At 40.2% G+C, this 13470-nt stretch overlaps 1 protein-coding gene across 1 annotated transcript in view; it reads left to right on the top strand.

Moving 5' to 3' along the window:
- Positions 1 to 13291, top strand: part of SLC22A3 (solute carrier family 22 member 3) — a 27476-nt gene extending 14185 nt beyond the window's left edge. Inside the window, exons 3-11 of the mRNA XM_026044734.1 lie at positions 589 to 743; positions 2924 to 3089; positions 3605 to 3722; positions 7179 to 7276; positions 7417 to 7631; positions 10967 to 11075; positions 11312 to 11424; positions 12388 to 12487; positions 13204 to 13291. Of these exons, the coding sequence (XP_025900519.1) occupies positions 589 to 743; positions 2924 to 3089; positions 3605 to 3722; positions 7179 to 7276; positions 7417 to 7631; positions 10967 to 11075; positions 11312 to 11424; positions 12388 to 12487; positions 13204 to 13261 (1132 nt within the window). The 3' untranslated portion in view covers positions 13262 to 13291. The remainder of the gene's footprint in view (positions 1 to 588; positions 744 to 2923; positions 3090 to 3604; positions 3723 to 7178; positions 7277 to 7416; positions 7632 to 10966; positions 11076 to 11311; positions 11425 to 12387; positions 12488 to 13203) is intronic.
- The last annotated feature ends 179 nt before the right edge of the window (positions 13292 to 13470 follow it).

The raw sequence follows: 13470 nt of genomic DNA, 5'->3' as shown, positions 1-13470 counted from the left end.
TTTTTTTTTTTTTTTAATTTAGGATTCATTTTGGGCATACCATTAATAATAGTTCTGTTTGCTGAAGAATGAGGCTCCTGAATCCATAAAACAGAGTTAAAATACAGGTAGTCTTAACTCTAAACAAAACACTGGAAAATTAGATAAAGTATTTAAAGAAATGGCTTACCCTCAGAGAGCTGACTGGATTTGCAGTTGACTAAGAAAAAGAAATCTTCCCCAAAAGTTGCAACTTTTTGAAACCTTGGGTTTCAATGGCATTCAAATTCTGAACTGTAATATTTGTGCTGTTAGGCAGCTAAAAAAATAAAAGCTGTTTCCTAAAAGAGAAGGGAGGCTATCTTCATCACCAGCTTTAAAATTAGCAAGATAAAGGCAGTGATAATCACCACAGACAAAACAGTCCCATATCCTAAAAGCCAACACCACACAGATTCAGGCAGCCTCCCTTTGGAGCAAGGCAGATGTCAAAAAGGCACTTTTGAATCTAGCATTGAAATGAGATGCTGAGGGTTTTTTTGTTTGTTTGTTTGTTTTTGTGGCCTTTAATAATTTTCACTTTCTTCACTTTCTTTCCCTTTTCAACAGATATGGCAGAATTCTCACTTATCTTCTTTCCTGCCTTGGCGTTGGGATATGTGGTGTCATAGTTGCATTTGCACCAAACTTTACTGTATTTTTGATCTTCCGCTTTCTCCAAGGTGTGTTTGGCAAAGGAACCTGGATGACATGCTATGTGATTGGTGAGATGTTATTTTCTTTTTTTTTTCTGGTTAGAAAAAATAAGGGATGATGAACAAAATATCTGGTTATGTCTATAACTGAATTTTTTTTAGTAACTCTTTTCTTGTAGCTTATAAGACTCTGAGATTGGCAGGCAGAAGACAACCCAAGCCTGTCCTATTTAATGCTTTTATTCCCAAGACAAAGTGGTTACATACAAACTGCCACCTGACATGATCCCTGGTCAGGGCTAATGCCAGAGCTAAACGTTTGGGGAAACATTTATTTGCCCTGAGTCTGAACTGCTGACAACAATCTTTCCAGCAGCTAAATAGTATAGGCAGTAGGATTTTCCACTTGGCAATATTTACTAATTTACTAGCAATGAGGTGGTCTTTTGGCATGGCAGCAAGTGCAAGCTTTCCGTGGTATTCACTGCTGCTACAAGATGGAAATGGCCAGCAGTGCATATGCCTACCTGATTTTTTACATCCCATGGAGAGTAGTGAGGCCTGAGGAAGGGTTAACAAGAATGAACTATCTTCCAGAACTAATCTAAATTCTTCTCTGAATCCCTCGTTCCCGTTGTGCAGCTGGCCATAGGTAGTGCAGTAACAATGCAACATTTTCTGTTGATGCTGTATTAAATCTATTATGGGTGTCTAAAGACTTGGTTGGAGAGGGAGGGGCACTGACAGAAAGAAAATATAAATAATTCACTAGGTGAAGGAGCAGCATGTGTGTATATAAAGGTTTCCTTATTATATAGAGATTACCACATAGGTCATAATCTACCGAGCAAGCCAAGAATCAAACAGGATATACTAAAAGGGAAATTATTTATTTTGGCAGAGTCTGAACAACTTCCACAGGTCCTCACAGGAGTAAACTGCATTTCTCCATGAGAATAGATGCCTGGATGACTGTGCTTCATTCTTTAGCAGGGAGACTTTGCTTAATGCCAGCTTGGACATATTGTACASCAGGATCCATATTCAGATTATCATTTCCTGAAAAGGTGTTTTTTTTTTCTTTTGTAGTGTCAAATCCAGACTTTTTGATAGGTGATTTAGTCACAGCCCAGTGATAGCAAMCCCCTTCTAACAAGCTTACTTTTCAGGAGAAAAGAGTATTGCCATGATATCTTGAATGACTGCCAGGTTCAGGAAGGGAAACTTTCCAATTGCTTTCTGGAACATGAAGTGGCATAATGTTAAGGAGGACATCCTTCTAAAGAGGACCTATTAGATTTACTTAAAAAGAAAACTGAACCTCTTTTAAGAGGAAGGTACTGAAGGTGGCACAGGAGACTGGCTCCCCATCTATCAGTCTGGGCTTCAACATGACTGGTCACCCCAAGAAACTCTTTAGCATTCATGTTCAACCCAGGTCTACCCAGGCCAACACTGAGGCAGCTGCCTTTAGGCAATAAGGTTACCAGTTGCAGTGTAGACATAAAGATCAGTCAATAAAAGTAGTAGCAATGTCATCTGAGGCAAACTGCTGCTGGTGATGAAACTGTGCTTCCTCTAGTAAATTTTAAAATGGTTTCTSTGTATTGGAAACCAAGGTAAACCATTTCCTTGACAGTGACTTTACATTGCTGGGTTAGATAGCTACAGGTTTGAGACAAATGAAAGGATGCAATTCTTCATGTGCTTCAACTGTGGATCTTGTGGCCATAGGATATTGCTTGAAATATGGGTTTACATGAATTTCAGAAGAAATTAGACACATTCACAAATTTTTAAAATCTGACAAAGGATTAAAAATGGCTGTGTTTGTACTAGTAAATAAAACAGGTTGGGAACCATTCCTTAGCCCTCAAGGGAACCAGCATGGTATTGCTAAAAACTCTTCCCACAAAAGCCTTATCCAAATTCCCTATTGGGAACAGCCTTGTCCTGGGTGATTCCCTGGTCTGAAGCATGGTACCAAACTGTGCAAGGGAGAGTGATAACAATTTAGCAACACTCTGGCTCAGGAAGGTTCTGTATTACAGACTGAAGGGGAATAGGTGAGTAAATGGCCAAGTACCACCCTCGCTTGCCCTGGCGCAAGCTCTGTGAAATGCTTCTACTGCTGTAGGTGAGACAACGGGCTAGACGGACTTTTGATGTGGTGTGGGACTGTAGCTAATATTTCTCCTTTGAGCAAGTTTTCTTTCTGTATTGTTTGTTCTGGCTTTCTGTCTCTTCAGTGATGGAGATTGTTGGGTCTGACCAGCGGATCATTGGGATTGTGATACAGATATTCTTCACCCTGGGAATTATGATTCTCCCTGGAATTGCATACTGGATTCCCAGCTGGCAGGGTATCCAGCTGGCCATTTCTCTGCCCAACTTCCTTTTCCTGCTCTACTACTGGTAACATTGCAGTCACTGCTCTTATTATTATTTATTGATGTGGCTATTATAGTGCTTTGAGACCCCAGCTGTGGGCACAAGTCTGCCCTGTTCAAAATAGTGAAKATTAGCAAGAAGATGTTCTTATTTTAGCAGTAAGACCTTATGATCTTGTTGATTTTGTCATTTGTAACTGTTTTAAGTGAATCAGAGACACGTTACTTCTATTTTTCCACTGTCCGCCCTTCACAACCTCCAAGGTTCATACTTTCCCAGCCCAAYTGTGCTCCTGGTCAGTCTAGAGCAGGGTGTTAATCTTTGTGATTTTTCCGAAGTTTTTCTGCATCAGGCTTTTTCTGCATGGGTTTGCTCCACAGGTCCCATKAGAGAGGGATTGGAAAAAGCAGTCCACAAAAGAGTTTCTATCTCCCCCAAATTGTGCCCTAGGTATAAAAACAGGCAAAATACAAGGGACTTTGATTAACTGATTATGTTAATGGACAAAACTCCTATTAATCTCTTMTGTGCTCTTACAGGGCAGTTCCTGAATCTCCACGCTGGCTCCTRACACGTAAAAAGGGAGAGAAGGCATTAAAAATCATGCATGACATTGCAAAACACAATGGGAAGTATCTCTCACCACATTATTCAGAGGTACTGTCATCTATCTAAGCTATTTTTTTTTTCTTCTGAACTCTCTTAAACTTTTGAACATTCAGTTCTGTGCATTCTCTTTGCCTGGCAGGCAACGTTATTGAGGGGTGAAATACTTTGCTCTCTATCAACTTTGTAATTGCAAATGACTACAAGTGAGTAGACTGGAGAGATGTGGGCTGAAAAACAGATTTAAAAATAGCAGAAAAGCAGATTTAAAAAGCTAAGTCTTTCTTGCAGTRCATTCCTTAAAGACATGCAGGACATTTCTGACTCTAGTGAGGGCCAGCAGCTGCAGTTAGAACTGACGGAGCATGTGGAGGCAGCAGGACCTACTTCCTGCAGCTCTTACTAGAACTACTTTGACATCCCAAAGCAAAGACCTAGTGGGAAATCTGAATTTAAATATAAACCTTCTGCCATCCTAATACAGGGATAATTATGCCTCAAAATTCAAAACAGGTGATRCACTGTCTGAGATCACCAAATACAAAATAGGAGAAAATATCTTAGAACTACAAAACCTTTGCCAAGTGTTCTTGGTAGAGATGAAAAGACAGAGCACTTCAAACAACTGTCATGCAATTATAGCATTTTACATGGTCTTACTCTACATCTGGTAGCATTGCCTGCCTTTAGACTATATGTGGTCACCTAGTCAAATGATAACAGCAGATGTGCACGGGAAAACATTGAGAGAGAAACTTAATGAAAAGACTGACTGAAGAGGAGGACAGGGTAAATGTGTTCATGGTTCTTGCCTGGAGCATATTCCCTAGTGGGAGTCCTCTGTCCTGTGCAGTGTTAGCTGGTGCCACATGTGGCCTGGGACACATAAGGGAATCACTGTGTTGCCACAGTTCTCCCTTCACATTTAGATCTGCTTTTCTTCACTAAACATCTGCATTTTCAAAGCGGCATGTTTGAAGGGACAGTTGTGCCTKTCCCTAATTCTTTTCTTTTAAGTCACGTTTATTTTTTTTTTCCATAAATGTCCTTCCTAGTCATTTAAGTTATTTACAGCTGCAGCTCATTAACCTCCACACATCCTGATCCATGCTGGATCTATTCCTGGGACCTTTCAGTATACAAAGTCTGTCATCTTTGGTGCTCTGCCCAGAGCWGAGAGAACATCTCCAAGAAATGTGTTAGTAGGGGATCAAGTGTATTTCTCACATCAACTGACATTGGAATTCATTTTTACATATCTCCAGAACTTCAAACAAAGAGGTGCATGTGTAGAGAGGGAGGGAAAGCAAGAGGCAATATGTATCAGTGCATTTGCCTAGGGCTTTCAAGCATATATGTCAAGTCCCTTATGTGGCGCTCGATGTAATAGCTTTACATTTTCATTGGCACACAAATACCAAAGATGACCTTTGTATGAAAGCAGATAAGCTTTTGCTTCTTTTGTTTTATGATATGACATACAGTCCAGCTCTGTCCAGACTCATTAAATGCATTGTAAATTATAACACTCTTTTTTAAATTTTTTTTCCCCAGTTGCTTGTAATTATCCTGGCATGTATTTTCTCGAGTATTGTTTTTTCATTCTCAGTCTCTGTCCAAAAGGGGAATGGGCTGTGGMCAGCTGAGTAAGAACTACAAGAAAGGGTCATGAAACAAAATAAAACTTCTCTTCATACATATATACTTATAATATATATATGAACTTATATACATATATATTACATTCATGGATATACTTTCCTGGGAAATTAAGCATATGCAGAATTCTCTGTGCTACAAGGAATCTTTAAAAAATATGGCAGAAGAAAGTGAGGTATAGTTTGACGGGAATAAAAAAAATATAGGGAAGTTAATAAAAAAGAGATTTTTCCAAAGTAAACTTTGTAGATAATATAACTTTGGTAACATAGGTTCTGTGATTGAACTTCTGACTACTGATACTGATACTGAATAACAAAGCTGTCTTTACCTTCAAATAACAAAAAGAAGATACTTTTTCCCACAGAGAATTGACTTTCCAGAGTGATTTTATTTCTTCATTCATTATTATGACTTTATTAAAACATAAAAATATAATGTTAGCAAGAATGCTGAGTTTATCTTTGCCATATAAGAACTTAAACCATATTTGCACAAAGTTACAACTGGTGGCTGGTAGCCTGCTTTTATAAACAAAATAATGGTAGCTTTATAACCRTATAATGAATATGTTCAAGAGCAGTAAACAAATCCAGCAACCTCAGCCAGCTCCACAAAGACCTCTGGCACACAGCAGATAGGGCAGCATTTTGAAGAAACTTCTGTCTCTAGTTACAGAAGAAAAACAGCACTGAGTAGAAAGGAAGTTCAAACAAATGTGTAGTTTCTGTGCCCACTTATAAAGTCTTGTGACACTCAGTTAYGGAAAATGTCATGCTTAATTACATCCAGCCCAATCTTACTGAGAAACATTTGTGCTATCTTATAATATCAAAAACAAGTACAGAATGAATGTGGTGGACATAGCCCGAAGCTGAGGAGATCCTATGGCAGTGCCTTTGGCTCTAGCACTTGTCTCATTGCTGATCTGCATGTTCCCATGTGCTTCTCTGTCCATTCACTCTTGTGAAACCTTTACCTCCTCACAGGCCACGAGCAGTTTCTGAGCTCCTAACACGGGTGTAGGAGGTCCCTTCCATGGGCAGTAGACATTGCAGTCACAGAGGAGGGTTCCCCCTGTCAGCAGTCCTTCCTCTGAGGACTGTCAGCTGTCTGACAGTCAAAAGAGCCTGCCTGAAATCCTCCTCAAAATAGGGTAGAGAATTTAACTGCATCTTTTCTACAACGTCTTTGAGAACAGATGTAAATCTCACCCATGACTGCTGCTTCAGGGTAAAAGCTATATTCAGCATAATGCTTCTGTTTTAAGTYCATCTGTGTTTTTCTAGTAAAGAGTTCTATGAAATCCAATCCCACTCATAGCACTTTTTTTTTTTCTCCCTGCTGCCCAGCTGTGTCAGCAATAAACCCTACCAAGTACGTTGCTTTTTGCTCTTTTGCTCATGCCCTCTCTTGCATGGGGAGCCTCCCACATCCCCATTGCTTTGCCTTTCCTGTGACAGTTTCCTTCCATTTGCCAGTCTCTAGTCAAAGGCAACTCTGCTCTGACTGACTATACTAAGACAAAATGTATTTATCATCTTTAAGTAAATTCCTGGTCAACTTCTCTTCATTCGCAATTGAGAAATTATTTTGCTMTTTGCAAAAGGACACAAAAAGGAAGTTTGCGGATTTTTTTTCTTAATTTTATGCACCATCATTAGCATAAAATGCCAGCAGCTGTATTTAATTATTATTTCCTGTAATTGCTTACCATTAAGCCAAGCAGCAAACTGGGTCATAAACACCTTTTCTGGCTTGACTGCAATACAGCCGAGCACGGAGTTTACTTAGAAACTGTGCCCTAGTGCCTGTCTAGCTGATTCTGTTACTTGCTTTTCTCCTCAGATCACTGTTAGTAATGAAGAGGTCAGCAATCCCTCATTTCTTGATCTAGTTAGAACTCCCCGGATGAGAAGAAATACACTGATTCTGATGTATGCCTGGTAAGTAAGCACATCAGTGTGATTAATTGGAAGGATGGAGTGTTTCGAGGAATAATTMCCTTATGGCTTTTAGGTTCTTTCTAGCTGTTGACAGTTGCTTGTTTGCSTCTCAACATGATGTTTTTCCCCTTGATGTTTAGGTTCACAAGTGCCATTATCTACCAAGGGCTTGTCATGCGCCTAGGAATTGCTGGAGGAAATCTCTACCTAGACTTCTTCATCTCAGGAGCCGTAGAACTTCCTGCAGCTCTTCTGATTTTAGTGACMATTGATCGCATTGGTCGGCGCCCTCCCTTTGCCATAAGCAATATTGTGGCAGGAATCGCATGCCTCATTACTGCCTTCTTGCCAGAAGGTAATTCCCTTTCCATTCGCTTCCAAACACTAGGCTCTTTAGGTCAATGACTTCTCTGGGGCACCCCTTGAGTAAGAGGCCCCACAGAGCTGTAGATAAAATGTGTCCTGTAATGCAAGTAACACCACAGTTATGGGAAATATATCTTATTTGCTCATGGACTGACCATGTCTCYGATGGATGTAGTTTTAAGAGAGGTGTTCATAACAGGCCTTCCCTGTTTTTGAAGGCAGAAGCAGAGGAAGGGAACACAAATATAAGGTAAAAACTTATCCCCTTCTTGGAAGATAGTAATGATATAAGAAATCAATGATTTAGGTATGACAATATGGTAGTCTTCTCATCTCCAGGTAAATCATTGTGCGGAAAAATACACAGCCTAACCTCTAAAGACCTTCATCCAGACTCATGGCTCTCCTGGCATTATCAGGCTCTTTCAGAAGCAGTAATGGCCACTTTTCAGTTTGACTCCCCATTTCCTCCAAGTCCAAAACCACAGTATGGTGTGCCTTCACACTCCCAGGAATTTGGGTGATGCTAAARGGATAAAGCAAAAGCGTAGCTTTAAATTAAATCATTGTTATCTGGCTTCAAAATCTGCTTTGCTTCAACAGAAGCAGAAACAATGTGTCAGAGAAATGCGATGGGGAGGTCGAGGGTCTGGTCCTGGCAACTTTGTCCTAGTATATTGTAGTCATGTGTTTGACAGCTGAACGCCATGGAGATTTGCCCTGATGTCCTGAAATATTCTCCTTGTGACCTCCTAGGCCTCTGTTCTTCGAGCAGCTCCAAAGAGCCACAGTGCACCGTGAGCGAACACTGGCAGCACACTTCTGCTGGTGGCACCTCCCCACTTGGTGGGAACCTGGAGTCATTTCTCTATATAAATAGAGCATTTCTGGCACAAATTGGCCATTTAGGCACTCAAGATTTCTCCCTTGCCAGYTGTTGAGTTTGCCAACATCATTTACAACCAGTGAAAGCAATAAAAAGGATGCATTGGGACAAAGAGGACAGAGGATTGTTGATTGTCAGCACAAAGAACGACCCTGGGGAATTATTCCTTCAGGGCACTTGCCTGAAGAAAGTACATTTTAGTGGCAGCACCATTTTGTTGAGCTCTGTGCAGCAGGTCTGAGGTTATAGCAGGAGCATCCTGTGGTGCTAGTATYGCATGAGGGAGAGACCAAAGGGGTAACCTATGGCCAGCTGGGTGCTGTCATCAGTGTGTCTTCAGTAGTGACAGCGCAGTGGTGGTTGGACCCTGGCTCCTGGTAATGTTAATCAGGTTCAAAAGAGGACAGCTTGGGGCTTAGGATACTTGCATATGGGACACCTGGGGCTCGGATCCTTTCCTGTCAAGAAATGCTTGTTTATACAGATGGGAAGAACAGCAGCAGCAGCTTGTCAGAGCTCACTCACATTGCAGTGCTCACACTGCTCGGGTCCTCCTGGCAGAGGTAGGAGTACGTCACTCACCTCAGGAGCTTATTGACTGAACGGGTATCATGGTGACAACCTGGATGTATTTTGTTATTTCTAGCCTTTAAATTTTTTACAAGTGTTTGAAAAACAGACTTTTTCAGGGCAAGGGCAATGTCTCACAACATGGGATAACATTTGTTAAGGTATTTGTTTGATTGTTTTGGAAAGGAAAACAACCTCAAGCATCTCATCTTTTGTTTCAGAGTAAACTGAAATGCTTTCTTGTTCTTGTTTAAGTAAAACCACAATCACTGCCAGAGACCTCTGCTTGCTGATGGCAGACCCTCCTCTCCCTTGGCACCATGTTCAGCCTTGCAGTTTTTCTAGGCTCTCCATCTGCCTTGCCAGGCAACTCTTGACCACCTTGAAAAATCTTCATGGTTAGACTGCATGGGAGACCATCTTCTTCCAAGAGCACTGAAGTATTTTTCCACTTTCCTTGAATCTTTTCTCCAGAGGCCACCAGGTCTCTAGAAAGGCCTGTCAGACTGCTGAAGGGTTTCCCTCAAAGATAGAATAGTCCTAGAATAGTGGAATAGTTCTGCCCCATGGGTCAGATATGACCTTGCACCTTATTTCCTGCTGCCAAGAGCGACATAGGGCAGTGTAAACCCTCAGGCACGTTGTGTCAGGTGTGACGTCAGGATCAGGGAAGGGAAGTGGGAGGTCAGCCAAAAGCAACATCATTAGGAACATGTCCAATGYGCAGTGGCTAAAAAAATTATACAGTGCAGCTGGCCTGGTCTAAGAAATTTCCTATAGCTGCAGATGTGTCTTTGAAAGTGACTTATTTGTAGTCAGATGCTTTGGAGGTAACAACTCAACTGCATTTCTGGGAGTGTGCAATATCCCTGTATAAATAGATACTCCTTTCTGGGAAACAATTTGGATATGGTCAGGGAAACATATGGCATTCATTCTCCCACTCATGGCATTGTGCCTTGACACTGAATCAATGAGTTGGACATCATTTTTGTTCTCCAAAACAAGAGGTTCCAGTATAGACAATTATCTACAGCAGTGGCTCTTCAATCTGAATTGACCAAYCCAGAATTTCTGTGATACAGCTTTCACTAACCTGGAACATGCTCTCTCAGAAGCAGAAAAACAGAAATTGCACTAGATGAAGTCCATCTAGTCCATCTAGGTCTCTAACCGTTTGTCAAAAGACAAGGACAATATATAATCATTCACATAGGCAGGTAGAGACGCTGGGCTCTCATTCCTTCTCCCATTTTCCCCCAGACACATGGAGGGATTGTTGCTAAAAAGATACAGACCAGTTTAAGCCAAGGGTTTGGAGAGGCATTTTGTTAATCATTAGCTGTGTGCTTAGCTCTCCAAGCTCTTTTGAGTTGGTGAACTTTTGCTGTCAGTGATTTCTTGTGGCAGTAATTCTTCTGCTTGTGAAGAAGAATGAAGAGTACTTCTGCTCCCTAGTTTTAAATTCATGACACCTAGAACTAGSCATTATAGCCAGAAATTGCTCCATAAACCCTAGGAGATCAAAGGCCTCTGAAAATCTCTTGGAGTTCTGTGGTGTTCAAGCAATAGTTTAGTTGGATCAAAGCAATGGGTGTCTGTTTCTTACACTACTACTATAGTATCTCTTTCCTTTTCAAATACTGAAGCATCTTTTTATAATTTTCTCATCATTACTTGTGTTTTACTGTGTCTGGGCTCTTCATGAATAACCAGGAAGACTCTTTTCTTGTGCCTATGTATTAGAAAAACTCTGCCACAGTCTGTGGAGCTATCGGTATGAAATCCATGTAAATGAGTACCACGTATGAAGTGCGGGGCTAGTATAGGAAATCAAACTTCATCAGGATTTCTTTTTGAATGAACAGATCTCCCATGGTTCAAAACCACTGTAGCCACACTGGGAAGACTGGGCATCACTGTGGCTTTCGAAATTGTGTATCTTGTGAACACTGAATTGTACCCTACGGTGCTGAGGTAAGTCAAGTTGGGTCACAGGGGAAATCTATCAGTTGAAGTTCCTGGGAATCCTTTTAACTTTTTCCACTACTTTTCCCTACTCCCTATTCCACTGCTCTTCAGAAAAACTGTTTTCTCCAGATTTTTCTAACTGAACAGCTATAGTTCAATGTGAATGGTACATTTTGATGAGATAACTTTGGAGCTGATTTGTAGATGGAGCTGTAATAAATGGCACTATTTTTCTTTTGCAGGAACTTTGGTGTTTCCCTGTGCTCGAGTCTGTGCGACTTAGGGGGCATCATAGCCCCATTCCTGCTCTTCCGATTAGCAACCGTTTGGCTGGAGCTACCTCTAATTATTTTTAGTAAGAAATGACTTAAAATGCACAGTTTGTTAACATAGCCTTCTCCTAACAGAGATTTTCTTTTAAGGCAGAAGTTTAATATGTGGCYTCATCTCCCTCTCACAAGCCTCTCCATCCCTTCCCAACCTTCATACCTGGTGTAAGACATTGAAGTGATATATGGGTGATATATGTCACATCCTTCCAAGTCTGCCTGCAATTAAAGCAGACTTCCAGAAATATGTATGAAAGGAAAAAAGCCAAAATGATAAGCTACTATAAGAGGGGACATTGGTAGATAAAGATCACTAATACTTGAACAGCTTGAAGCTTGAAAACACAAATGAAAAGAGAAGACATTTTTAAAAAATCATAATTACATCAAGAATAAATGTGTATAGAAGTACTGTGTTCACATTATCTAACTCCGAAATTTTACTGCTGCTGAAGGACATCCAGCTATCTTGAGTAAATAGATAGAAAATTAGGGAGGANTTTTTTTTTTTTTTTTGAGTAAATAGATAGAAAATTAGGGTGGAACGATTTTATTGCTAAGCAAACAAACAAAACCCCAAGCATAACACAGTCAGAGAATATTTTACTTTTTGTTCAAGTCTTACTACTCCTTACTTCCCAAAGATGAAGTTTTGTTTTGAACATGTAATCTACTTTGGCCATAGGTGAATACAATATTTTAGGAAAATCTMAATGCAGTCCCTTGAATGGAGGTACACCTGTCCTAGGTGAAACCATCATTTCAGTTCCAGTGCAGTTTGTGTGCACTTACCCATATACACTTGAGTCAGGTTTTTGACCCCTAAGATCTAAGGGCAATTCAGACTTCAAGATAAAAATGTTCTATACAGGTAGGATTACTCATTTTAGCCTTAATCCAAACAAGATTTTTTTCAGTAGATTAATCCTGAAAATAATGAAGAAAATGAATTTCTTATTGCTTTGTCTTTTCTTTAACATCTACTGTAGGCATTCTCGCAGTTGTCTGTGGGCTCTTAGTACTGCTTTTACCAGAGACAATGGGAATCTCCTTACCAGAAACAGTGGATGATGTTGAACAGCTTTCAAGGTATGATGTGTACTACCTTATGCAGAGTGTTTCAATGAACCTTGGCAACTTATATAAATTAGACAACAAAAAGAGACTGATGCTCTTAGAGTGTCAAAGTAAATTCCCTAGCCAGCCTAATGTTGTACACAGGTGACATTTTCCTTGATAGAAATGTGATTTTTTCAATACTGCAAAGATAGTCTTTTTTAAAGAAATGCATGGAAATAGAATTTGTCTTTTTCTTATAAAGACTTTGTGAACATCTGGGAACAGAAAGTGACATTGTACAAGAGAGAGACTGCAACTATGGTCTCTGATGAAGACCGCTAGCCACTGCCTCAGTGAAAACCTCTCTGAGGAAACATTTTTGATAATGGGAGCATCTCCACACATTACAAAGTCATTTACAAGATGAATTTATGGCTGAATAGCTATGGGCGCTGTCTTCCCATTCCTAAAGCATGACAAGACAGGCTCTTCATTGTGGTGCAGGCAGGACTGCGACACTTCGGTTTGCATGGCAGTAATTTCCCTGAGGATTTAATGCCTTCCGTTATTGTTTCAAAAAGYCGTTTTGGCTCTTATGCTAGCAACTTTTGCCCATTTCAATGCACAAAAAAAGTGAGGGAGGAAATAATCTATAGAGAAAGTAAATGGATTGGTGCTGTAGCTTGGACTACAACTCTCTTTTCTCTTTTCTTAYTTCTTTCCCCCTTCCCCTCCTCTTTCTTCAGTCATTACAGTAAATGCAGCAAGAAAAGGAAACACCGAGATACCAACTCTTATATTTGATCTTTGAAGAAGGACAACACTGAGCAAAGAAACTTGTTCCCATACTGGGAATTATTTTTTTTACCACAGACTACCACTTTACAGTTTGCTGCAGAGTGCAGATCMGTGCTCTTCTTCTGAGCATAAGGACATTCAAAATAAATGGTGTATTTTTCTATAAATATGAAATAAATATGTTTTTTTTTTCTGAGTATAGTGTTTGCAGGAAG

The sequence above is a fragment of the Nothoprocta perdicaria genome, unplaced genomic scaffold (assembly GCF_003342845.1).
Source record: "Nothoprocta perdicaria isolate Ctin4 unplaced genomic scaffold, notPer1 scaffold_38, whole genome shotgun sequence".
Classification (NCBI taxonomy): domain Eukaryota; kingdom Metazoa; phylum Chordata; class Aves; order Tinamiformes; family Tinamidae; genus Nothoprocta; species Nothoprocta perdicaria.
The sequence above is the reverse complement of the archived record's forward strand: the minus strand, read 5'-3'. Positions and strand labels throughout refer to the sequence as shown.